Raw genomic sequence first — 27,169 nt, forward strand, 5'->3', positions numbered from 1 at the left:
CTCAGAACGTGCGGCCGACTTATCGCGGCGAGGATGGAGGATGGAGCCGATGGAGGACGGGGCAGGACGGAGTCTAGGCCGGAGAGGGCCGTTACCGGCGAGTTAGTCCGCGCGTGGAAACCGGCGAACGTGAAACTCACCCGCCGTCGCGCGTCTCGAGCGAAACATTGGCGAACGCCTGTCTGTATAACCTGTCTTCCTCATCCGCACCGTCGATCCGCGTCCTTCCTGTCAGATCCACGATCGAATTCGCGAGGGCGAAGGAAGAGATGAGCGAACTTGACGCGAGTGCGTGTACGTAGTGAGAGAGAGAGAGAGAGAGAGAAAGGGCTTTGGGACGAATTTATTTCTTTTTTCGAGGAAGAATCGTATTTTGAGAGAAGCGCAGAAAATGGAGGAGGTATCCGTGGAGAACGCCAAGGTGTCGGACTCGGGATACTCCAACACCTGCAGCAACAGCCAGTCGCAGCGCAGGTGAGCGCATTCCGCAATTTTTCCAATTTCCGAATTTTCTCGCATGCTGAGATTCAAAGCGGCTGAGCTATTTCTTGAGACCGTTCTTGGAGCGATATGAAGCCGATTATAATATCGTTTTGAGTTTTTAATAGAAAAATAATTGACTAAATTGACTTTTCAAAACAGAATAAGATATCCGAAGTTTCCATAGTTTATTTCACATATATATTTTGTTTTCTTCTTTTAAATTATCAACATTTAAATCTTCTCGATAGGCATAGTCTGACTTTTAACAAGATAATAAAATTTGAGGAAAATAAAAAACAAGCCGTATTTTTTTCACATATATGTACGCAAATACCTTTTAACATATAAATTGTTGCAATTGCATTTTATTGGTGTTTCATTCTACTTTGGCTGCGGTCAACTTGACGCTTTCCTCTTCTCCTTTCTTTCAACGAAGAAAGAAGAAGAACGCTTCAAAGTATTTGTAGCGTCAAGTTGACCGTAGCCTTTATGTTACTTAATTTTATCTGCTTCCACTTTGTCCATTTTGCTATCTTACGAATGTGCGTAATACAGCTGTATACGGTGGATCAAAAAAGTATCTGCACACCCAGTTTTCTTACAATAACGTACAGTATATGTGATAAGTTACTTATGGACACAATTTGTAATTATGTATTATTCCTTCGAATAAAGTTATTGTAAGAAAACTGGGTATGCAAATACTTTTTTGATCCACTGTATATTTGCAATATTTTTTATTTTAAGCTGACGACTTTCCCGCGTTCGAAAAATCCGATTTTGCGAGATTGCTGTCGATTAAAAAAGATCTTGTTACGCAATAATTGTAAAAAGTAGGTATAATAATATTAGAAACACATATAAATGTATGATATGCAATATATAATGTATATACAAATTACAAATATATTTCTTTTTTAAGGCGATAATTCTTTCGCATTAAGTTTACGAAATTTCAAATCGATTGGGGAATCTTGTCGCAATTACGAAGAGCGTAATAATGCGTAAAGAAAATACGGGCACGTGTTTGGTGGCGCAGCGAGATTATTAATAAAGCTCATTGTCTCTTATTTTTATCCGCTTTATTCACCTCCCCCTCGTTTGAAATAATATAACGAATCCGAAAATAACCGGATTAAATATACTCGACACAATGATGAATATAATTTATCCCGCGGCACGGCAGCGTAACAAACAATTGTAATTGCGTCCCTTCGAACACAATAGCGGTTTGTATACCGTCACCATAATGGTGGCCATTCATCTCTCTCTCTCTCTCTTTCTCTTTCTTGGATTGAAACATCTTTTCGTCCGATTTTACGAAATAGGACGCTATCGTTATCCCATCATCAGCGAATCATTTCTTTATATACGAAAATGATTTTGTTTTAATGTATCATCGATAATTGCATGTATATGCAGCATGTATAGCTTTTCGGAAAATTATTATCGCATGTCTTCATCACGATACTTGTCGGACAATTTATCACGATCGATTTATTGCAAATTGAGGAAAAAAATCTAAACTCACCCCGAAACGTTTTCTTAACAAATAGCAATTTTTTAAGAGTATAGAAAAAACTGTTCTTATCTTAGAAGAATTTATTTAATGGCAGATTTTTTAATACATTTTATTATTATTTTTTTTATGTAACATAGTAACATATCTAAAATTCACATATTTAGCGAATTCAATGTTTTTTTTCCGGGAACAAAGAAACAGCTTTACAGGCTTCATGAGAGAAACATCGTGTTGAGATTGAGAGATTTCTTTTGTCACTCAGTCACTTCAAACTTGTCATTGTACGAAGCTGATCTATAGCGAAGGCTTTGATCGCACGTGAAGTTCAGGGAAGAATATTACAGTATTGTAAAAATAACGCAACTGTTACAATATTATAAAAATTGTATTTTTATCTTCTTCCACGAGTATAATGCGAGAATTATATTTTTTTACATGCTTACGTGCAGATGTAAAACGTATTGATGTTTCGCGTATTTCAGTTTTTTTTAGAAAAAAATGGCTTCTCCTTGAAATAAACTTTACTTTTATTTTTTTTTACGTAGAACACGCATGTAGATTTAACATAAAATGAGATCTTCTTAAAAAATATATTTGCGAAAAATACTTTAACGTTTGCTATTATTTTTGTGGATAAACTTGGATTTTAAATTCGGCCACAATGGAATGTATAAAGGTTATTACGAGGTGTACTACCTAAAAAGAAATTTTGCACAACGAGACATTATGTCCCAATGGGGGTGAAAGGATCAAGCTGCAATATTAATCGATCGTCGATCTTTACCGCACATTTTGCAGAATTTACGATTAAATTGCGATTAGTTAATCTTTTCAAATCGAACAGTTCCTCGGTGGAGCTTAATCAATTATATAGTTATTTATATAATCAGAAACACCGGATTAACATTGTTCGGCTTCTACACACAGAACTATATATTTGTTCTTAATAATCATCCTAATTATCCGCGTACTTCTCTAGTGCGCAGATCGACTGTCACGTTGAATGGTTAAACTGCGCTTTAAAATACAAAAGGAAAAGAGTACAATAAATTTACGTAAGTTTTTACGTAACCTTTGGCACCCTATGTGTATTTGCTACCCTATGAGATGTTTGAAAAATTATATTAACTTCTCGAGAAAAATATTAAGTGCGTACAATAAATGAGATAATCTCTTTTGGGCATTTGAAATGTATCACTTTAACCTCATGTCTCGTTTGTTTGACGTTACGTTAAATCTATGACAATGCATGATATAATATCTGCAATTACGAAATTAATTTTATTAATTAACCTCTCATCGCGCGTTTTCTGATTGTGAGTATAAGTACTCTTCTCGGAACTCTTGGCATTGACATGCTTCCTTCGCATGACGGCGAGAAGCGAATGTAAGAGCAAGGCGCGAGAGAGACGGAAACTCGTACACGGTACGGTTAAGGCTAACCGGTTTCTCAGTTTCCCTCTCTCTGTGTGTCTATATGTGTGTGCCGATTGCATTTCCACGTCCTTTGGTTAACGCGGCTAGAGAGGTGTTGCGAAACCACCCTTGCGAAAACAGGTCGAACGAAAAGTTGGCCAAGTGATCGTAATGCGGCCGTATCGCGGGGCTAATGCGAATTGGAGAGCCATTCTCCTCGAATTAGAAATTCCCAAATTGTCCTTTCTCTCATTTGCGAGAGATATATATTCTCCAGCCTCGCCGAGAATGACTCCGCAAGTTCGCGATGCGTAACACCGGAAGCGTGCAGGAAGATCGCGAAGGATCAGGTTGACAGTTCTTTGTCTTGAGCGTAATTTCGGAATTGTTGGAGTTTAAAGCGGGTTACATTGTGTACAAGTTACATTGAGCTATTTTAAATCCTTTCAGAATGTTACTGCTTGAAGTAAAACAAAAGCAAATACTTTTGTTGCTTAATCTTGTAAAAAAAATTTTAGGCTGCAATGTAAGATTGCTTTACAAAAATCTCTTTGTTTTACAAAATATCTTGATATTTACGCGCAGTCACAGTTGATATCATCTTCAAATTAATTTAGACGGCGACTGATCGAAGATGCCACGAATGGATAACCGGGGAAGTCATGGATAACGGTCGAGCCCGGAATAATTGTGTAGGACGAAAGTTTTATCATAGGACACCGTAGACGGTCGTCGATAATAAATCAATTTTGCAGCGAGTTGCGTGCGACGTATAAGCGTCCGTCACGTGCGGACACCCTAAACAAATCGGCTTCGCCGTTTGCGATGCAAACGGATGCTGTAACGTGACATTTCGCTGGGACATCTACTTCCGTACCTTTGTATTAGACCTTTTACGGATCTACACTGAAAATTGCCGCGTATCCTCGTATAGACTCGCTTTTGCATTTATAGTTCGTTACTAATTCGGTAATAATTAGCGAGAGAACCTGTGGAATCTATACATTTGTATAAATTAATTCGAACGACGCGGAAAACGGAATATTTATACTTGGAAAAAGAGACAAAAAAGATACTTTAAACATTATTTTTAACAAGGTTATAGATAAAAAATTTCAATATAATTTTAAGAAAACTATGACCTATCTCAGACATCTGAGGGGTTGTTGCATGGTGTTACGAATTGTAATTTTGCGAGATTTATGAAACAGGATTGTTATCAACTTATCACATATGTCTCGGCAGAAACAAGAAAAATATTGTGTGCACGTTACAGATTTAATTATTCCAAACTACATTCGGTGGATTAATTTTTGCACAACGCCGTGCAATCGGGGGCGCAGCTCCTTGGGAATGAGAGAGAGAGAGAGAGAGAGAGAGAGCGCCACCATTCTATTTTCTCGCGTGTCGGATAAATCTCGAGCGTAATCGGCGAACGGAATCAATAGTCGTCATTGTGGTGGTCGTAGTTATCGTCGTCGTCCTCGCGGTAGTCACGGGGCCGCGAACGTGAAGCGGTGCCTTCTTATGCAATAATTTTTCCGAACAAATGCGGCCGGTCGGTCGATCGGCGACGGTCGGCGAATAATGAGGACAGTGAAAGGTTCGAGAGAGAAACACAGAGAGAAAATGAAAGAGAGAGAGAGAGGTTCCGCGCGTAAGAACCGAACGTCACGTTTGCCGAACATGTGATCGAGGACCTTTTTTCCCGATCGTGACCGGTTTGTCGGGAATTTGCGTGACTGACTTAGTTTATATCGCCGCATGTCTTTTTAATGTACAAGTCAAAGTAACATACACGCATCTTTTCGCGGTTTATTAACGCATTTATCTACGTTAACTATTCGTGTCGCTGAAGCACTTAATTTTTGTAGAATGCACCTTTTCTGGCATGCTCGTATTCTAACATTTTTATTTTCTGTTTTTCCCATTTTTTACTACTTTTCGTACATGACACTTCCTCTTACGTATATTTTCTCCAAATGTTTATTTATTCGCTCGTTCGTCACTCTTATTACATAACATTGGTTTAATGACACATTTTTTACAGATATTCTCTTAACTTTTAATTTCGTAATTTATTTTGCACCCCGGTACGAGCATTAAATTAAATCCAATCCAATTTAAAACGAAATTCAGAATTGTAAAAGTCGTACCAATTTTCAACGCAGCGGACTACTTGGGCTAAGGCATTTATTACGCTAAGTCGTGCATACTTGTTGCTGATCAAGCGATCGGTGTAAACTAGGCCGCTTTCCCGAGCGGCCGAGGCCGTTGAAAGATTACTATGTCGCGATTTTGCAATCATTTCGCACGTTGCCGGGATCGTGCGCGCGATGGAAGGAATCCCGACCAGGATTCTTGCCCGCTGATCGCGAGTTATTACCCAATTATCGCAAGGATGCGTCGCAGGATTGTACAATTCACACATTTGACGAGCGCAGTCATAATTATTGTTATATCATGGAATTCACTGCCTCGCATCGTGCTTTATCGTCGCGACGATGACGATGTCGCAAAATCGATGCCTCACACGTGAATGAGACCTGCGTGTTTCCTTTCCTTCCGGGATTTCTGTGGCATTTGTGCGTACACGAGCAACGACTTTAGTCTCCTCTTAATTGACATTCATATTCGTCACTACTGCATGCTTCTCGTTTATTGCAAATTTTCTGACCGAGATCAGCAATGATGAGGGTGCCAATGAAAACACTGAAGGTCCGACCGGACGAAGATTCAGTAGTCTGTCGAGTTTTGCGTCAGACGTCCCGCGATCGCCGAAAAGTAGCACAGACCGAAACGGACGTAGTGATCCGTGAATTAAGCGTTGAAGAGTATTGACGGTTATACATAGAGAAAGTGGAAGTACAAGTCAGCTTGCAATAAATAAATATTATTTAATGCAATGAAGATCATCTCTTCCGGATGTTGTTTTTAAGAACAATTTCAATTTTCGTCGTTATCTGTTACAGCAGCGGCAGCTCGGTCTCGAGGAACAGCAATCGCTCCGAAAGCAGCGGCTACTGCACTAGACGTCCTTCGACCTTCGGATCCAGGTAACCCCGTCCACCGATTGATTATTTATTAAAAATGGCTCGCAGACGATTCCTCAGATTTGCAAATTTTTGGTATCTATAAGACAAACTGCGCGGCTTTCGTAAAGCAATCGAAAGACGATTGAGAAATTGAGGAAAGATATAAAAATAACGAGGTTACCAATATCAATTCAGATATTGGATTGAAATTAATCTGCCATTGATTTTATATAATGCGCGGAATTGAATGAACAGAGTGTGCAAACGTGTGGCACAGAGCCGGGGCCGTTTAATAACGTGGGGCTATTTAGGGCGCCGCGCCGCCGCACGCGCGGATTTATCGCTTTGAATACCGGTCCTCTGGCAGCTCAATCAGGTTGCAAATAGAGTATATTCCGTGACTGATTTGCAGAAGCGGATATTACCATTGTGAGAGATTTCTCTGAAAATATCCGCAGGTAGAGAATGGTTAATTATCCTCGATGTATCGCTCCTTATTAAAGGTCGGCGTGAAGGAAAGATCGTTCTTTTGAATTAATAAATTATTTCGGAAAAACCTTATAGCTTTCTGGAACCGACATATATCTCGTGATAAATCTCGTTATTCAAAAGCGAAATAATTATATAACCATCTAAAGACGTACGTATCTCTGCAAATTAAACTTGCTTAATTAAGACCATAATCTAAAGTTAAAGCGAGATATATATATATATTTTTTAAAATTAAAATTGCTGGTATCCTTATGCTGGTATCCTTATTCTCGTACAACTTATTAGAAGAGCATTCGTCGCGAGCGTTCTCCTCGTAATAAATCGTTGTCCTGTGACAAACGAGTCTGGTCCTCAATTCTTTTTAGCGAGGAATGACTTGGGCGCGCGATTAAATAACTGTGCGAATACTCCATCGTCGACTCTCCCGGGGCGGAGATGACGCACGGCAATCACGCACGCACGGTCGTGCTTTCAAGCATCACCACCGCGTAATCGCGTTGTATAAATAAAATGGTTAAAGTTGGTTACGAAGAGGGACCAACGCCGATGCAGCAGCGGCGCCGTAAACACCGATGCACGTGTCGCGCCACGTGCCGTCTATAGGTATTCATCAGACACTCCCGCGTATTGTTACGTAATAGATAAAGTGAGATGAGGCGCGATTATAATAAGCGAATATCGATCCCGAAACTCACGGCCGAAGTTGATCGGACGATTAAATTCCGGAGAGATTTCCACGAAATTTATCACAACTAGTACCGTTACGCAATCTCACGTGCTTGGCGATCCATCTAAAATGGAATTTCGCGGAACAACAATTTCAAGAGATTTCAATAGACTTAATTATAATCGGTTTTTTAAATAAGAAACTTCCATGAAAAGATTCTCTATATTAATTCCAAAAATACAATTGAAATGTTTTCTGGACATTGTCCTGGAATCAATATTGATCTTTAATTAATCAACGATATAAAGTATTCGTTGACCTGCCTAGATCGCTAGGAACTCATTGGAGCTCAGTTAATATTAATTGCTAATTATTGAGCGTATCGATACAATGCATTTCTTATAGCATGTTGGAAAATTTTCCTTTCAATTTCATGACAAAGCAACTCGATCTATCAAATTGAACGAAGAAGCGAATAAAAGCATGAAAGAAGTACAAATTAAATGCATTGTATTGTAAGTAATGTATTGTCCATGTAACTTTGTTATTTAAATTTTGCAGTATTCGAGTAGTCCTATCATATATTGCCTTGACGAAGGCTTTGAGAGAGAACTATAGTCATCGGGCAGAGATGTACGCGATCATTAAAAGCACGTTGCAGTAGTCACGCGTAACAACCTCACGTTGCGCGTTTATTTTTGTATGGCTTTACTAATATGAAAAGCAAGTCTCGTTTGTAACGACACTTTCAAGTAGCTCTGATATGATCAATGGCGATTAACATACCATTTCTAAAATTGATCTGCCTAAGATTGACGTACGTAATTTTATCGGAAACTTTATAAAAAAAAAAGCACGCTAATAACTTCTATATTATAGAATAAAATAAAGTTACATTAATATTTTATAATGTAATATAACAAAAATATACATATTTTATTTCATTTTATTTTATTTTATTTATTTTAACGGGATGTAAACCCTTTAGTACAATTAAATCCATAACAAATAATAAATGCATATGCAAGGAAATTGTTAATGAAGACAATGAAATAACGATCGCTTAAATGAGTCGATGGTTTTATGAAAAACATATATACATACCTATGTATTTATACATAAAATTCTATATTACATTGCAAAATGTATTAATATAACTTCACATAATCCTTAAAGTAGGACAGATAATTGAATCGCGGTTAATTTCGGCGCATCTGCGTCAGTGTTGCGTTTATTGAACAATCGTAACCATTTATTAGATAACGTCCGAGTGTAACGTCGAAACGCTACGATTAAAATAATTCGTTTCTCAGCGTGAACGAAGCGCATCCATTGTATTGGGCTACTCGTGTTTCGCATTGTTTAAAACGAGGCGGTTCGGTTATAATTACTGATTGCGTCAACAGAATAAGAAAAGTAACGGAGCGTTTACGAACGAGGGTATATAATCTCGCCGGGGTTATTTTCCAACTTATTCTCATTTGCATTGCCGATTATAGACTTTAGACTTATTGTTAGGCTAAAGCCAAAAAGATAAATTATGCAGATAGTCTTGCCTAATCTCTATCTTTATCATATCAGCTTTAGACATAGGTATAGTATTGTGATTAATCAACGATTAACTTTTGTAAGTACTATTTTATTCAAATGCAGGATAGAATTATTAATTCTTTTTATTGTTTATTGTTAACATGCGGAGAGAAAGACTAGATTAAGGACGAATTATACAGCTAGAAATTCTGCCATAAGCAATTTTGCCGGTTGAAATAGTCGACGATTAAGTTAATCAAAATTCGATCGAAATCGCTCTTAATGTAATCTCTCTCTATTTACGTGCGAGAAAAGTGCACACAACGTGCGATCAGGAAGAGACTTCCGGTAAAGCCTCGGAGCAATCGATGGTTAGGTGAATGTGAACTTTCTCTTACTTGTGTAACGCGTGATAGTCACGTTTTATAGATTTTTTATATCAGGACTCTCTTGAGAAAGCTTTCCGGGAGAAAGTCTGTTATCTATGTACTATGGATTACAATTGTGCAACGTGAGAATGCAAAGCTGCAATAAATTAAACTTGTCAAATAATATTGGTTTGATTTTACAAACAGTTTCGGGCAAGATATATAAATAATATTAATTTGTATGTATAATTTTATATTTATAATTATTATTTACACATTTATAATATATATTATTTTATATAATATTATGTATACACTATACATACATACGCGTTTAAACATGAATCGATTAATTTGATTATGATTATTTCTAATTTATGATTGCTCATTAGCGTTATAACGTTATCTCGGATGTTGCGATTGCAACGTCAAATCGTGTTGGGAATATTTCCAATGTTTCCTACGTTTGCCCGCTCTTTCAACGGAATATTTCCCCTGGCGTTTATTTTTAGACACGCGTGAGTCGCGAGAACTGCGTTTATGCACGATTCCCGCTTATCAACGCAGTTCCCACGTTGACACTTGCCCGTCACGTGGCTATTATCGATCTGCATTGCGCGATTGATCTACATTTTAAAATTTCGCTATTGCGTCAAGAACTCGTTTTGCGAAAGAACGTGAAAGATAGTCTTTCATCTTTTATTTTATCCTAAATTATATTTATACATGTTTACATCACATTTATTTTAAATTCAGCGGAAACTGGTAATTTTATGCGTTTCGGAAACTTTCCGTGAAATCGTCTGCAAATCGCAATAGATGATAATCGACAAATCAATGTTCCCAGAAATTTTAATAGGAAAACTGTGCATAGCGAGAGTTTGCAATTACTTCTTACAATACAATTAGATTTGGAGGTAGCGTAAAGGGTTGCGCGATGTCTCACGATTTTACGTGCATTGTATGTATAGCAATGAAGCGCTGCCGCAGCCGATCAGCAAGAGGAAGGACAAGGAGCACAAGAAGAAGAAGTCGAAAGCGGCGATTAACGCCGCCGCCGAGGCGGAAGCCGGCCCGAAGACAGTGACCGCGCTACCGGAAGTCGCGTCGTATAACGCTGTCGCGCCGGCAAACACCGTACTTGACCAGAAACCAGGTTGGTTACGATCCACAAAAGCAGGGAACGAGTGCACGCGAATTGGCTCTTCTTTCGTTGAGATAAAAACTACGGTTTTTACCTCGGTTTTTACTCATGAATTTTATTCACTGCCACTTGTTGAACTAAATCTACATGAAATGCTCCGCGAGATCGATATCGCTGCGCGCCGAGAGCTTATCGTTCTCCTGTTTGTTTCTCGATAAGCTGGTTTCGTGATGCACTCTTCCTGACCTTTTTCGGGTTTCGCCTTACTACTTCCTAAGGCTTCGACATGGAACATTCCCCTCATGGTTATCCCTTAGTCCGGCTAGCATCTCGTTGAAATAATGATTCACTTTGTCGAGCAGCTGATTACTTTAAAGCTCAGGCGGAGGCGCTAGTTTGGAAGATAATCGTCGAAAAATTTAAGCTAGGCGCGAGTAAAGTAACGTGACTCTAGAATTGTATTTGTCGCGTGTAAAACGGCAAATAGTTTGTTGCAAGCGATAAATAAAATTTCTTTGAATTGCCCACAGTGAGAAATATCTAAAATAAGTCCATGGGAGACTCTTTGAGATCGAGCGCTCATACGTCGCTGATGACTGAAGGTCTTCCTTGAAGGAGAAAAACACGTTGACGTCACGTTAAACCTTTCGCGAGCGCATGTGATAGGCAGGTATCATCACGCGTTGAAAGCAACCCCTTCCTCGGTTCTTTCATTGCCATCGCTAGAGAAAATCGTGACACGCGGCGAAGTTTACTCGAGTGGGGTGTAAAATTTCCATCCAACGTGACGAGTTACGCTCGGAGTCTATCAAAGTTATCGATCCCTCCACTAACAGGTTTACGATCAGCCAAGCGTCACCTGTTGCTTTATTTACATCTTTTCGCCCGCGAAAAAATTAAGTATAAAGAGATTTTCCGAGAGCGAGATTTCACGCAAGCATCGTATGCACGCAATTTTCTTATTAACAACGTATGCGCGTTATGTAAACTATTGCGAAACTGATCAATAAACTTGCAGCGAAGCCGTGGGAGGACATATTTAGTCACGTTTAAAGCGCGAAACTTCCCTTACGGCGTATATTTCTTTGTTTTATTAGGAGTATATTACCCAGGTAGAACAGGAAGTTACAATAAAGTAAAAAGATGTAAAATGACAAAAAATCGTTATTTTAACATCGTTTTGACTTTATTGTGACTTGCTGTTCTTACCTGGGACAGAATCGCGAAACTTCAATAGAGAATTTGATCTAGGACCATCCTTTTCATTTCGAATCACATCGTAAGATCCTATGCAATTATCTTTCCCTGTTACCCCGCCGTTACCAAAGAATACCGGCTGACTATTTTTAACGAGTTAATACCAACCCTCGCGCGCGTTAATTCGAGATGCAGCAGGTACGTTACGAAATCACTTTCGTCCTGTGTTCGTCGCTTGCGCGTTATTCCCTTATATTTACGTAAGCGTTTACGTCGTCGTTTATTTAACCTTTTCATCAGCGCGGAATTAAATATAGTGCTATTAAAAACACCTAATCGCCCTGCGATTCGTTTACGTCGTCGTTTATTTAACCTTTTCATCAGCGCGGAATTAAATATAGTGCTATTAAAAACACCTAATCGCCCTGCGATTCGTTAACGCTGCCTCGCTTTTCAGCGAGTAATAGAATATAACGCCCTGCAAGATGCATAAAAAAACATTGATCCCGAAAGTAAGGAAGTTAACGTAATAATAATTAAATTTTTGCACAACAAAAATCTGTTATAGTCATACATATATATTTTTTGCCAAGAAGTGAATTTAATCGATAAAGGCAACGATATTGCCGTATGATTAGTCACGCTTTCACTTAGATGTCATCATATCGCACGATACGCCCGCACGTCTTATGCGCTCGCGAAGAAACCACAATAAATGCCTTTCACCGGGAAGTAACGATGTAGCCGGAGGTAGCATGTCACCTGGAGTAATGGCATTGAACTTTCTGACGAGTGTGTCGTTACGCTAGCAGTCGCTTGCGTGACAATGATTTTATCACACATTTCTATAACTAATAGATTGCTAGCTCCGTAAGATGAATGTGAAGCCAATTTGATAAGAGAGAGGACAGCCATCTTTACCTGGTCATGATTTACCCGGACCAAACTATAGCATCTTTTAAGAATCACCTTAATCGTAAGTTTATTGAATACTTTATATATATGCTCTCAGAGAAGAGCCTACACCATCTGATGCTATTTATATTTTAATTATTATTTAATTTCTTCATTTTATGTAAAACTAATATTTATTAATTATAGATACTTACCGAAATAAAGATATATTAGAACTTTTATTATTGCAATTGCAATAAGACTGCACACCTATAAAGTACCTTTTTAATTATTCCAAAACGGTAAAAGTGAAAAAAATATAAGATTTTTCCTTTTCAATTTTATTGCAAATTTACAAAATATAAATATAATTGAAGCGAAGGGGACACATACTAGCACTACTTTACGAAGTATATGATGACCGGGTAAATATAGCGTCTATTATAACTTCAAGCTGTCTCGTAACAAATATACGTAACAAACTATAGCATTATAACGATCTAGTTATAGAAATCTGTGGATTTTATGCGAAATATGAACAATCGTTTCCACGTTATTTTGGACTAAGGGAACACTGAGCGCCTTTTTCTAGCCTTACTCACGAAGCAGGTCTCGCGATTTCGGTATGCAACTCCTTTATGTTCATGATTCGGGAACTCTTTTTAATTAAATCATTAAATTCACCATTACGTTTTATTCTATCTTTTTTATCTTAAAAAGAAAAACGCGCGGAATGAGGGGCGCTTCGATAAATTATGAGAAGATGTCTTTCAAGAACATATTTCCTTTCATAACATTTGCTATATTTTTCTGTTATTTCGATACTGATACAATCAAATAGTTTACCTATATAGGGAATCTACAGTATATGGAGGATCTATTTGATTGTAATTTGAAGTGAATTAATTTTTATTTTATATAATACATTTTAAGAGATTTACTTCACAATAATAATTTTATAATAATTATGGAATTGTTATATGTATATACATACATAAATTCAAATCCAAAAATTCTACATCACTTGGGCTCGACTCCTCCTCATTCCTTTTCGCTACCATTATCCCGATAACCGTCAGTGACTTGGGCAGATGACCCGAATAGCAGCGCATATAACAACGAGAATTTCTTTTGGTGCTTTAATGCAAGAAGAGGTGACCACCGTAGAATTGGTGGACGCAACCGATCCCTGCGAGCACAACGACGACACCGTCGCAGACCCAGAAGCAGGACTTGCTTCACGAACGGTCCCCCTGGACGATTCCACGTCTCAGGCCAATGTTAGTATACGTCGATAAACGTAGTAGAGGGAGATACAAAGGAAAACATACATACACACATATGCACATGTCGATAGAGCGTAAAAGGAAAGAAATAGGCAGAGACTCTCAAAAATCGCACCGTGCGATCGTAGAGGCAAGCTTGCTTGAGACCCGACGGATATGATTCCTCGTAACCCGCCGCTTCCTGTAAATCGTTTCTGACGTCATAGTTGCGGATTATGGTTGCGATCCCGCATTGGGGTACACCGCGAGGGAAATATTCGGGTTTCCTTTTCTTGATGTATATTCTTTAAATTTGTTCTTATCTTTTGGATCCTGATTTTTATCAAAATGTCACGCAATGTTTTTTTTCTTTTTTTCTTTTCTCTCTCTGTATATCTTCTCGGTGTACATGATATTGGCGACTCTCTTTATCTGCATGAAGAAAGCTGGCTAATCGTAGGAGTACTCCGTATTGCGCAACTAACTGGCAAAACTCCTCCTCGCGAGATTTACTGACTTGGTTACATGACTTGCCTCTAACCATTACGAGAGAGAATGTCCGAAAATAAAAACTGACTAACATAACGGCAGGTTATCTCAGAAATCTTTTAACTAAATTTCTTCCTCTACTGATGTTTCTCCAACGATTAATTTTTCCTATAATATAATTCTCGCATGCCATGGGAATACTGGCAATTGAATTCGGTGTGAGAAGTCTTTAATCTGCTGGTGATAACGTGACAGATTTAAATTTCGTCTCTTAAACGTCCTGCGATAATTTTCAGTAATTAAAAGTCCGCGTCAATTTTTTGTTGCTCTTAGCATTACTAATATTCATTATATTTAATTTCAACATTTGTCTTTTTTGTTAGGCGAAGGACGAGAAGAGCATCCAACATCACGTTATCATTCACATTTAGATCGTTAATGTCAGCGCGTTACGTAGATCAGCTTTCTAATTTACTGATTGTTCTGTAGGAGGGATTTTGCGCGGTGATTTCGATGCACGACGGTCTCGTGCTGTACACAACCCCGTCGATATGCACCGCCCTTGGCTATCTCAAAGACGCCTGGATCGGCCGATCTTTCATCGATTATGTGCATCCGAAGGACAAAACCACCTTGGCCGATCAGATCACCAGTGGCATCGCCTCGCCGCAAGAGGAATCTAAGGGTATATAAAAATTTTATCTGACTCTTTTATTCGGTAGACATTCTATCTTGTAGCGAATATATTTTTATCCTAGATATTATTATTACTATATATTACAATCTCTTTTCTATGATTATTATTTGTATATTTTGAGCGGCTGAATTATAGATTCCCGGTGTCTTTATTTTCGGGAATTAATTTACGAATTATTTCGTCATTATGTGACTTCTGGATGGTATCAAGCAGATTGTCTCTATTTAGGCATCAATGGCAGAAGGGCGAGCCTGTTCTGCGGCCTGCGGAGGTTTGCCAGGTACAACGTGCCGAAAGGGTATCGCGCGGACGCCAGGTCGAACTTGTACCTGCCATTTCACCTGACCTTGTCGTTCCGGGACTTCCGGGACCGAAAGGCCGAGCAACAGCCCAGCAACCGAGTTATGTTCCTCGTAGTTACCGCTCAGCCCGTCCATTCCGCATACAAAGGTAGCATGGTCCAAGGTCTTCGACGAGGTCCGACCGGCGAGAGGACTCGATAATTACAAACAGTCAGCTTGATTGTCGCAAAAGTTAGCGGCGAACGAGCGATTTAGCGCAATGATCACCAATGCGGATCGCGGCGAGATGGTGATGATCCGAGAAAGATTCTGCGGATCGCCGTCGATTCGAAGTCGAGTTACTTCGAGGAATATTTTCTTCCACAATATTCTTCCTACTAAATCCTCGCTTGCAAATATAACAATCGCTTGGAACATATCCCCGTGGAATAAACGCGTGCCCAAAGTGAACGAGCAACTCCGCTGAAGTGACTCGAATTTACGGGATGTATCCGGAATACATGTGGAAAAGTCGCAGGGGTATTTCACGCGGTAACTCTGTTCTCTAATCTCACCCAATTGCCTATACGTTCTCAAGATACATCCTGTGTCCGTTATACGTAACAACACTTCGCGATGATCGAGAATTGTCGTTGGTCCGACCTCGTTGACGATACTCGCAGTCGGTGGTTTCCATGGAAAACGTCTAAAACGAAGGTAACTTACTTCCAATTTCTCAAAGTCGCCCGCACGGCGACGTTCGTGACGATATATACGTTGACATACCGTTCGCATCTTTGCCATATTTTTCGCTGTGCGACTTCCTCCTCATTTTTCCAATCACGGTTCCCCGTTTTTCGTTCAGTTTGGAGACCACTGTTACGAACGCTCGTATCTCACGAGCAACACGTCAGACCGCACTCGTCATCTCTCACGACAATAGTTCGCTTGCTTCGCTTTTGTCAGCGCATGGGAACGCTTCTATCTCCGAGCACAATGCGCATTCTCTGCACGAGCTCCGTTAATTAACTTTTATTCGCATTGGTAGACCTTGTGTTGGGTCAAAAGGGTTTAAGTTTTTCTTATTGAAGGTAATCTTTGGAATTTCAGTCTCAATTCGCAATTTTTGTTCCGTTATTGATTATACTATTTTATTTATTCATTCTATTCTATTGCAAACGTTCAAGTTCCAAAACAAAACTTATTCTCTATATATAAATAAGGAAGAAGGGTCGCGAAACACGAAGTTCCGAAGTTTGCCCGTGATCAGTACAAAAATTTGTTACGGAATTGCTTAGCTTTATCTTCAGAACGGGTATGTAGACAATTATGAACAGCCTCAACCAGCTTTTCATGCATGGATTTCGTTTTAACCGCGCCAAAACTAATTAATTAGCAGCGTGCAAATTTCCTCCGCGTCTCGTCCCGGCTTGTTGGCGCCTAACCATTGCGATAACTCGAAGTTCTACTCTAATCTCGCTCATAAGGTAATGACCCGGAACGAGAGAATGACCCCGACTTTGTCGTTATCCGCAGCGCCAGAAGAAACAATAATGTCTTCGGTATTCACAACCCGCCACACCGCGACGTGCCACCTATCCCATGTCGATCCCGACGTAGCCCAATACTTTGGCTATCTACCACAGGATATGGTTGGCCGTTCGCTGTTTGACTTCTACCACCCCGAGGATCTACCTTTCATCAAAGACATCTATGAGACTGTGAGCATGAGCCCAACAAAAACAAAACAAAAAAGAATAAGAGAGAGAGAGAGAAACTTAGGTTTCCCCCCAGGAGGGAGGTCCCGTCCCTCGAAATTTCCCGGACATGAAGGTGCGAGGACAATCCTCGCATGCGTTGAAATGTAACTTATATTATTTGTATGAGCATCACGATATGATGGGGGATAAGATTTCCAGACGGATTTAGTGTCTAAAAGTACATGAAAAAAACAAAATTTATGTGATACACGGAGCAACACGTTTTCATGCAGTTTTAAAATAACTATATGTGTGTATTGTGATCTAGAAAACTCATGTAAGATAATTTTCAAGAATTTTTAGTTATGTTTGAGAAATTCCTTGCTTCGATTTTTTGTTTTTCAGTATATTGTCAAAAAAATGTATAACTTATTTCAAATTTACGAAAATATCTTGTGTGTTATGCATATTGCTGATCTTTGATATGTATTATAGGGGTCGCCCTCCTGAGTGCACGCTTGACAAGAGAAAGACGAGAGATATGCGAGTGAGCTTGAAAAAGAGAGAAAGAGAGAGAATGTGAGAGAATGAACGAGTGTTCAGATATTCCCTTTCGTGTCACGGGGCATAAAATTACTCATGTAATTTCTTACAAAAATGTCGTTGAACAGGTGATCAGGCTCGAAGGCTCCTCCTTCAGGTCGAAGCCGTACAGGTTCGCTGTGCAGAACGGGGGCTGCGTCGTCCTCGAGACCGAATGGTCGTCCTTTATCAATCCCTGGACGAAAAAACTAGAGTTTGTCGTAGGTCAGCATCGGGTGCTCAAGGGGCCGGTGGATCCGGACATCTTTCGCGTGTCGCGCGACACCGAGTGCGGCTACCTGGCCAGCATCAGCGAGGAGGTGCTGAAGGAGGCCAAGATCATTCAGGGCGAAATACGGGCGCTTCTCGACGAGGTACGATCACCGACGAAGACGACTACGTCACACACATTATAACACTACCCATGCGACTCGCGATCCACTTGCTTGAAACTTATTGAAGCATCTCCCTATTGCAATTCCGATAATTTTGACATTAAAGAGGCCGGGACCGTTGTAGAATCGCTGTTATCAAGTTCGGATCTCTCAACGACGCAACCGTAATTGTTTTTAATTTAATAGCGACAGGACTCGCTTAATATCGCCCTGCAAAGTCCAATAATACACGGCAAAGAGGTAGTTAATCGTTCATGTACGTATGTGAGAAACGCAGACGAGGCGTTACCACATAATAAAGAGAAAACCAAACGAGAATTTCTCACCACGAGGCAGAGATCAAGCCGACTCATCCCCCAACTTGTCCTCTTTCTTTTTCTATCGTACGTGGTGCGCAGAGCATCCAGAGAACGTCAGATATAACCGAGCACGACGTGTCGAAGCGATGTAAGGATCTAGCGTCCTTCATGGAAAGTCTGCTGCAGGAGACGAAGGCGCCCGGGGTCGGCAAGGACGGACTGCTCGCGGCGGACGAACTCAGGAGCTTTTCGGTGACTATTAGCTACGTTTTAGTATCGCCGAGAACACTGTTACGCTAGTTACGCTATAATGCGCTCCGCTCTGGTATGCTACGTACAAAACACTATATCTATAACGTAGAAATACCTTTGTGTATGTGTGGGTACGTGTATGTATGTAAAAATAACAGCAGCCGGTCACGTTTCACTTCGCAACGGTACGTGGAAGATGTTAGCTCACATAATCATCTAATTTCGACGTATGGTATGCCCTTCCTAGTACATGTCTTTCTTTATTACTAATGTATATTGAAAACAATATTCAACATTCTCAAGGAGTTGAATAAAAGGTAAAACACGAGAGGAATAATAGTGATGGATACGTAAGTTAAGGAGAAAATGGTACGAATGGTACGAACAGAGAACAGAAATTGAAGGCGGTATAATTTCGTTCGTACTTCAGATTTCGTAGGGGCAGATTTCGCATGCAAAAAAAAGTGCAAAATTATAAAATCGGCATCCTATTGTCTCTCTAATATGGAAAACTGAACTGTCGCGATTCTACCGGCTTCAATCGATCGCGGCTGGGATCTAGGTGTCAGGAGGAGATGGAACGGATCCGGACGGTGAGGTGCTCGCATGACTTGGATAACAACACGGTATTATCCGCGTTTGCCGCAAGAGCTTGTGCGGCAAGTTTGCGAATGGACCGGTCGGTAGGTGGTTTAGTTAGTTTAGTAGATAAACGAGGGTCTTTTTCACAGCTTGTAGCGAAATCCTCTGTTTAACCGAGACTGATCTTCGCCCTTCGGCTGGCCGGCTGGCACTCACTGGCACCCACCGCTCACGCAAAAAAAAAAAAAAATAAAGAAAAGCAATGCGACCACAGTAACGGCACTAAGCTGCATACCGAATCTCATTGTCAGTGGAAACTCACTCTAAGTTTCTACAATATAATTGTGAAGGGATCACGCAATCCCTTGTTGCAGGAGCACGACAGCGTGATGCTCGGTGAGATCTCGCCCCATCACGAGTACTACGACAGCAAGTCTTCCACGGAGACGCCGCCGAGCTACAACCAGCTCAACTACAACGAGAACATCGAGCGCTTCTTCAAGAGCAAACCGCCGGTCGCGACCATGTACGGCAGCGACGAGGAGAACGTTAACTCCAGCAACGACGAAGGTGGTAAGCATCATCCTTCTCTTCTCGCACACGCTTTTCACATTTAAATATCATAAGTTTTTCCTCTTCAAAAGAAACTTTTGATTTCGTGCGTTACATTTTAGAAATCTTAAATCTTTACCATGTTGATTTTACCCCAAGGGAAAGTCCTTCTTTATCGTATCTTGTGTTGACTTACAATTAGTCGAAAATATATATGCACTTCATTAAGACAAATTTTCGTCGTGCTTTCAGCGCGGAAGTGCATGTCGCCGATAAACGGCAGCGGGGCAAGCGGCAGTGGTAGCGCGGAGAATCTAAGCAGCGGTTCCAACAATCAGACGAGCTCGGCGAGTCGGGGCGACGTGTCCAACACCGCCAGCAACAGCAACACCACCGCGACGGAGAGCTTCAAGCCGCCCACGCTGACGGAGTCGTTGCTGAATCGCCACAACGAGGATATGGAGAAGCTGATGATGCAGAAGCACCGGGAGCTGCGCTCCAGCATCAAGAACAGTGACAAGCTGAAAGACTCGCGCATCAAGACGGAAAAGGTCAACGGCATAGATCAGAGCGCACATTATGCCAATCAGGGTCACGGAGTCAAGAGAAGCGGCAGTCATAGCTGGGAGGGTGATAGCTTCAAGGTGTGTTTTATATATTTTTTCGGAAATTAATTTACTCGTCTCAGCTGAATAATTTTATTTTTGTTACGTGGAATGGATAGACTTTAATTTCCGGTTTCAATATTAAAGATGTATTATAAATAAATATATAAATGTAAAAGCGAGTATAATGCATATTAAATAAAATTTATACGAGTCTAAATACTCTAAATGCTATAATAATATGGAAATAGGTATCGAAGCATGATAAAATCTCGAGAACAAGCACGGCGGGTCCGGCGAACCTTACGACCACTGTCACCAGCATGAGTGTCGATCAATTGACCGTGGTGCAAACGGGGGCGAATATTAACTTGTGGCCATCGCTGTCGGTCACCATGCCTTCCTCTGCACCTACACAATCCTGCGTTCCATCTCACAAGTAAGAGTCTTTTTAAAATATTAACAGAAAATATAATATAAAATAATAATGCAGATTATAGTATAAGAATATATTAACTTTGTTAATATTGAATATTTTATGAAAGAGTGATGACATTAGGTCTATAAAACACTCAGCTGTGTACCGAATGTCACATAAAAATCTCGTGTATAATAATTAGGAAGATAAAAGTTTAAACGATCTATGAATGGATATCATGTTTTTAAAAATATTTCAGTACCAATTCGGAGGCTGTGCCCAGATTTCCGTTACTCCCGTCAGTGATACCGGTGTACTACATGCCGGTAGCGCAACCCAACGAGTCCGCGACGACGATGTCGTCGTCACAAGAAAAGCTGGGCCCACCGCCGTCGACGCAACCAACGCAACAGAGTCCTTACAGTAGGTGTCTCACTCGACAATAAATCCAAATAAAACAGAACAGTAGACGAGTTTTTTCTTGTTATCGATTATTGTTCTGTGCCTGATAGATTCGAATCTTCAAAAGAGATGTTCCCAAAGGCTCAGAATTAAATTAGAATTGAATCAGGTATTAAGTAGGTTTCCTATGGGAAGCTATAAAAGAATTTTAGTGTTTGCTCCAGTATCTTACGTCGCGACGGCGATGCCCGGAGTGATCTATCCGGCGGTGATCGGCGCACCTCCACCGCGTGCTATGATGTACCGACCCTTTCTAATACCCGAGCAAGCACCGGCGGCAACAACGCGCGAGAACCAGCAGCCCAATGACAAGTGTCCCGATCGCAAACGACCGGCTAGTCAGGCGACCAGCGTTAAGGCCGAGCCGGGGAGCACAATGGCCATGTCCGAGTCCTCCAAAAAGGTAAAGGCCGTGTCAGGTGGCCTACTGATTCTTTTGTGCATCTTATTATATACAAGCTGTCTATCATAGAGAATATTTGAAAAGAATATTTAAAAAATATTTTTTATAACAACTGGGATTTTATTGAATTTAATTAATTGATGTTTTGAAACTAATATTTTTCAATAAAATACTAATTTACATCGCTGATTCTGGCAGGTTCTGTCACCCGGCGGGCTATTCTCGTCATGCGTGAGCATCGACGGCGGCTGTTCAAGCGTGGTGGACCTCTTGACACCGGTGATTATGAAGGATAATTACCGGCCGACCGACTACAACGGGGACGAGTCAAGCTCGTCCAGCTTCTATAGCAGCTTCCTGTATAAGAGCAGCGACAGTAGCTGCAATCCGGATCAGAAGACGTGCGAGGTCTCTTCCGAGGTAGAGAATCAAACGGCGCAATGCCCAAAAGATGTTCAAGGGGCGTCTCGATCTTTTGTATGTTTTTTAGATGCTTCTCTCAGACCCTTATGACATCTAGATATCCGTATACTTGACTGTATGAGTATAATAAATGTGCAGGAATACACCAAATGTCATCAAGGAATGCGAAGAAAGGATCCACCCTGGCTGGAAGGCGTCCAACTGACGCCGGAGTTGATCTACGAGTACCAGATGCATCCAAAGACACTGAACGAGGTGCTAAAGACCGACTTAGACGCGATGAAGAACTTCAATCAGCCATTATTGGTGAACGATCAACTGGGACAGCTCTATCTGGACCTGGAGATGGAAAGTTTCGGCACCAAGCTCATCCTCGAGGAGGGGATGACGTCGAGCGGAAGCGATAGCGGAAGCGATAGCAGAAGTAGCAACGGCAGTTGGACTGAATCGCAGGTGAGAGGAACGATTAAGAACACATTGCGAAATTTATTAAGATTTATCAGAATATTTTGTGTATAACGCGTTTCGTTTAATCCGCTTGCAGCGCAAGAAGAGGAGAAGAATGGTGAAGTATGGCAAGCTAGTGATGATCCACGAGGAGAATGCGCCTCTACCACCTCCGTTGCCGTCCCAGACTATATCTTACGAGCATTCATAAAAGCTGCGATCAATCCATCACGAACAATAATCCCAAAAGGCACTCCGAAAGTTAGTGTTCGTTTCATCATGCTTGCATTTCTCTTAAATGGGTGCAAAATTAAATCGGAATTGATTTTTCGATCGAACATTCCTACCGGAAAAATTGCAAACGCGAATTGACTTGTGTGTGTGTATATATAAGCAACGAATGAAATGCACTCGGTGAAAAATACGTAATTTTTATCGATATTTGCGATCCCGGTTCTTACATTTTTCTTGAAACGATTTCCAAATAAAAAGACAATCAAGGTGGATCATAAAATGTCATGAGACCAAGGGTACAAAGCTCGGAAAGACTTTTGAAGTTGCCTTAGCCACAAGCAATGAGTTCAAGTACATTTCCAAAAATTCCTAACGCGAAGAAGAATGCATAATTAAATACCTGTGAGATTCTCATGAGATATTTGCACTTACATTATATTTATGTACAGCGTGTCTCTCAGAGTCTTTCAATCGATCAGATGCAGATTTTTCATGGAATCATCGTGATTGAAAGAATGCGCGATGAGCTTTAGAAACATCTCGTAGAGAGTAGATAATATATATATAATTACGATATATTAACGCAAGTAGAAATGATGACTGTTTTCTCCGCAATGCGTCGGAGACAGATTTATGGTAAAAAAAAACAAGTAAACCTGATGCATACACAATTTTCAATACCGTCCGCGTATACGTGTGTGTTATAAATAATTGTGTATGTGAATTGACCGAAAGATTTCTACAGTCGATTTTGTACTAATTAAACGGATAGCACGCACGAATAATGAATGGAAAGAAAATACTTTTGATAGCATAATTCTTGCGTAATGATTCGTTTTTCTATCGCTATTTTCGATGACCTTTTTTTCGTGAATGTTTACACAAAATAACTTTTTACGAATATATATACGTATATATATGTAATATATATAAAATATATATATTTTATATAAATTTATATATTTAATATATATAAGTGAACAATTTCACGCGTGTCTTGCGAAATTAAATTGCACAATGAGTGTAAGATTTAGTTTTATTTCTGTACGATCGCGTATTCTTTTGTCTCACTTTCCACGTGGAAAGAGAGGACCAACACGGCCGTATCGGGCGTCTCGAAAGAATATATACCGATAACGGGACTTTTAATTATATTAAATTGTCGGCATAGCTAATATCGTAAGAAGAAAAAAGTAAAGAACAGTTCGTTATAAATCTGTTGCGAAATAATTGATTACAATTACATGAACTTCGTTTACTTTCCATTAATATCAACATACAATCAGCAAAAATGTGTTCCTCAACACAAAGTTCCGTCATCGATACATATATCTTTGTTGCGTATGGAAATGGCTAAAAATCGCTAATAAATTACGCGAGAACGTGCATTTCATTCGAGATACGTACAATTACAAACCGTCGCTTGTAACTTCTTAGAGGTAATGATTAAGCAGAGAGAGAGAGAGAGAGAGGGGGAGAGGGAGAGGGAGAGAGATATGATCTACTACACAACGCACGTAGTATTAATACAATACTTGTGGTATCGTGTCGTATCGCGACTTATATATTTAGCGTTTTTACATCTCTGGAAGATATTTTAGATCAAAATATACATAGAGCGATATGGAAGACTAGTATGTAAGGATATTTATATTTATATTTATAGATTATATGTATACGTCTGTCCTTTAGATTTAGATCATGTAATACGTGTTTCGTCTGTCTGCGTTTTTCACGCCAGTTTCCTCTAAAAGTCCGTATTTTTAGAAAGATTCTTGTAACGGAACGATATATTTTTCCCGATTTTATTCGCGGCCAATAACGCTCCATTTATCGGAATTTCGTAGATCCATGTTTGCCTGTGGAAAATCCCGTTTAAAAATTTCTAAGAATATTAACAGAAAAATGACACAATCTTAAATAAAACAATGTGTCTTAACGCCATCTAATTTTAACGTAATTTCCCTTGAAATCTACCAATTCAAACTTGACAGATTCCAAATTCTGATAAGCTTCCCCATAATTTAAGTTTTATTAAGATCTAAGTTTATCCTCCGTAAACAAATTCCGGATAAATAGAGCTGGAACGCGTGGCACGAGATAAAACGGTAATGCGCATGACGACTATTGTAATTAGATAAATTTACACTTGTATAAATCACGTGTTTAGTTAGAAAATAATACGTCCACGTGAAAATCGGTCGGGCTTCGCTGCGTCGATTACGTAACCGAAAGCACGGAGTTATATAATTGCAGCAATGGATCCGTGCTCGACAAATAAATCTACTTCGGGAAAATTGTGGTCCAGTAAATTTAGCACGGATAAACTTTAACGATCCGTGTGTTGTGCGAATTGTTGCGATATATACATATGTACATATATTCGGGAGAAAGATATTTTGTATACTACGTATTTTTTTGTGCACACGTAGTTGTAGTGTATGGTCGACACGCGTATATGTCAATCAGAGACGATATTTTATATACCACCAGTGATTAAATACGACACGGTTTCGGTTTCTCCGAAACACTCGCGAGATCTAGTCTGATTTACGACGTATAGTCGTATCGTTTCTGTAAACGGTTTTTCGCATAGAAATTATTTTCTACACAATACCATACACAGTGACCTAGACCTCAACGAAGGTAACTGAAAACGTGAGATTATCGATGCTGGATTTTAATGACCTTTCCGCCACGTGACGGATCCTATATATGTTTTTATACATAGAAATTATATTAATAGAGACGAATAATCGATTGTCATTAATGCTGGAAATTTTTATAGAAAAGCGCAGTAATAATTGTCGGCGAATTATTTAACTAAGAGCTGAATCGCACGTTTCATGGATGATCTGTGTATTTCTTGATAAAATTCTTTGTAGAATAATTTATAAATGATTATTAATAATTTTTATAGTAATTAAATAATATACTAATTATTAATTAATAATATATTAATCATTTATTACATATACATGTGTGAAGACCCGGATGTCTTTTAAAATCCAGTCTGCGGTATATTCTCGGTCGCGTAAGCTAAAAGCGATTCTCCAGCGCTAGCACAAGTTTTGTGATCACTCACGGAGGACCGATCGCTTTGGCCGTGACCAGGTAACCAAGCGCAGTCTTTCTCTTCCCGATAGAGGATACTAATACACGTAATCGTAGAGCTTATCGTAGCATGTAAGGTGCGTCTGTGATCCGTCGAGCTCCGATTACGCAATGCAGACGCAGAATCCTTTCTCCTCCTAACAAGCTGACAGATTAATCGGGTAAATTGAGGAAGAACAGTAAAAAAAAGATTGCGATGAGAGAACAAGCGTGGAAAAGTATCTTTCTACCTTGAAAAATTCTGCCCCACGACACCTTCGTTCATCTAAAGTATCTAAACTTTCCTAAGCACGCATCCTCTTCGTTTTCCTTCACCTATTCAATCCCTTTTCTTTCACTTATTGTCTATGTTCACTCATTATTATTAATATACACAGATTCTCCAAATAAGATATTTGCTGATAAAAAATGCGCGCCGTATTGGCGCTTAATAGAAAATATCGAAATATATATTTTCTTTGTTGTCTTCGTCAAGATACTATAAATTTCTTTTTAAGCACTATCTTTTTTTTTTCATTGCCATCGTGGTTCGAAAAATGTTCGTTTAAACACACACAGTCCCACTTCACTTCCTGATAAGATGGTTGATCCGCGAACGGTATGTGCAGAATTCGAAGGCATATTTGAAAACTTTTGTCGCGATTGCAATGATTATTTCTTTGCATTAACGATGTGGTTTTGCGCGATTAAGTAACATCTGTGCGCAATGCACGTAATTGTGTAATTAATATGCATAAGTCGCTGTAATATATTTCGTGATCTCCTTTTATTTCCTTCTCGTACGTCGAACGGCGCGAGCGATAAGCGTAGAAACGTGAGTTTTTGGAACAATTATTTTGAAAATGTTGACACGTTCGTTTATCTCGAGTATTGCGCTTGATACGCAAATTTCGGTAATACATATAATGACGTTAATAGATGTAACATACGCTCATGTGTACGAATGTGTTTCATTCCCAGCGAATTAAATATACCTAATATTAAATATCATGTATTTATCGAGAACACATGTGTCTAATAAATCTAATTTTGTTCCTACTTATCCACACGCATGCGGCAAATTGATTTTTTTTCCAACTTAAACTATCGCTTTACTAATCTAAGGTATTTTTTTGCGAAGTTTACCATACCATTTATTTTCATAAACCTTTCGCGAGATAAATCGCAAAGGCTCGGATGCGGAACTTCAATGGTATTCAATGGTATTTATTATCCAGGATT

At 39.6% G+C, this 27,169-nt stretch overlaps 1 protein-coding gene and 1 long non-coding RNA gene across 11 annotated transcripts; both read left to right on the forward strand.

The window, feature by feature from the left end:
• Window positions 1-20: 20 nt before the first annotated feature.
• On the forward strand, window positions 21-26,990 carry Per (period circadian regulator). Of its 10 annotated transcripts, none has more exons than XM_071718812.1 (17): window positions 21-474; window positions 6,394-6,477; window positions 10,485-10,669; window positions 13,898-14,028; window positions 14,992-15,187; window positions 15,428-15,649; window positions 17,017-17,201; window positions 17,852-18,136; window positions 18,556-18,708; window positions 19,641-19,863; window positions 20,095-20,486; window positions 20,699-20,886; window positions 21,125-21,288; window positions 21,492-21,730; window positions 21,929-22,150; window positions 22,292-22,606; window positions 22,698-26,990. In XM_071718812.1, exons 1-17 carry the CDS (start codon window positions 392-394, stop codon window positions 22,809-22,811), a joined length of 3,381 nt encoding a protein of 1,126 aa, XP_071574913.1. In that variant the 5' UTR covers window positions 21-391; the 3' UTR covers window positions 22,812-26,990. The 10 variants fall into 10 exon arrangements, with proteins under 10 accessions (XP_071574913.1, XP_071574912.1, XP_071574909.1 ...); XM_071718811.1 differs by having other exon boundaries at window positions 22-474; window positions 21,480-21,730; XM_071718808.1 differs by having other exon boundaries at window positions 22-474; window positions 21,929-22,207.
• Window positions 508-1,553, forward strand: LOC139780263 (uncharacterized). Its single transcript, XR_011720192.1, has 2 exons — window positions 508-1,316; window positions 1,406-1,553. It is a non-coding gene; the product is annotated as an uncharacterized lncRNA (long non-coding RNA).
• Window positions 26,991-27,169: the final 179 nt, after the last annotated feature.

Source organism: Temnothorax nylanderi, unplaced genomic scaffold, assembly GCF_030848795.1.
Source record: "Temnothorax nylanderi isolate EJ_2023f unplaced genomic scaffold, tnyl_v1.0 TNYL_tig0269_pilon, whole genome shotgun sequence".
In the NCBI taxonomy this organism is placed as follows: Eukaryota; Metazoa; Arthropoda; class Insecta; order Hymenoptera; family Formicidae; genus Temnothorax; species Temnothorax nylanderi.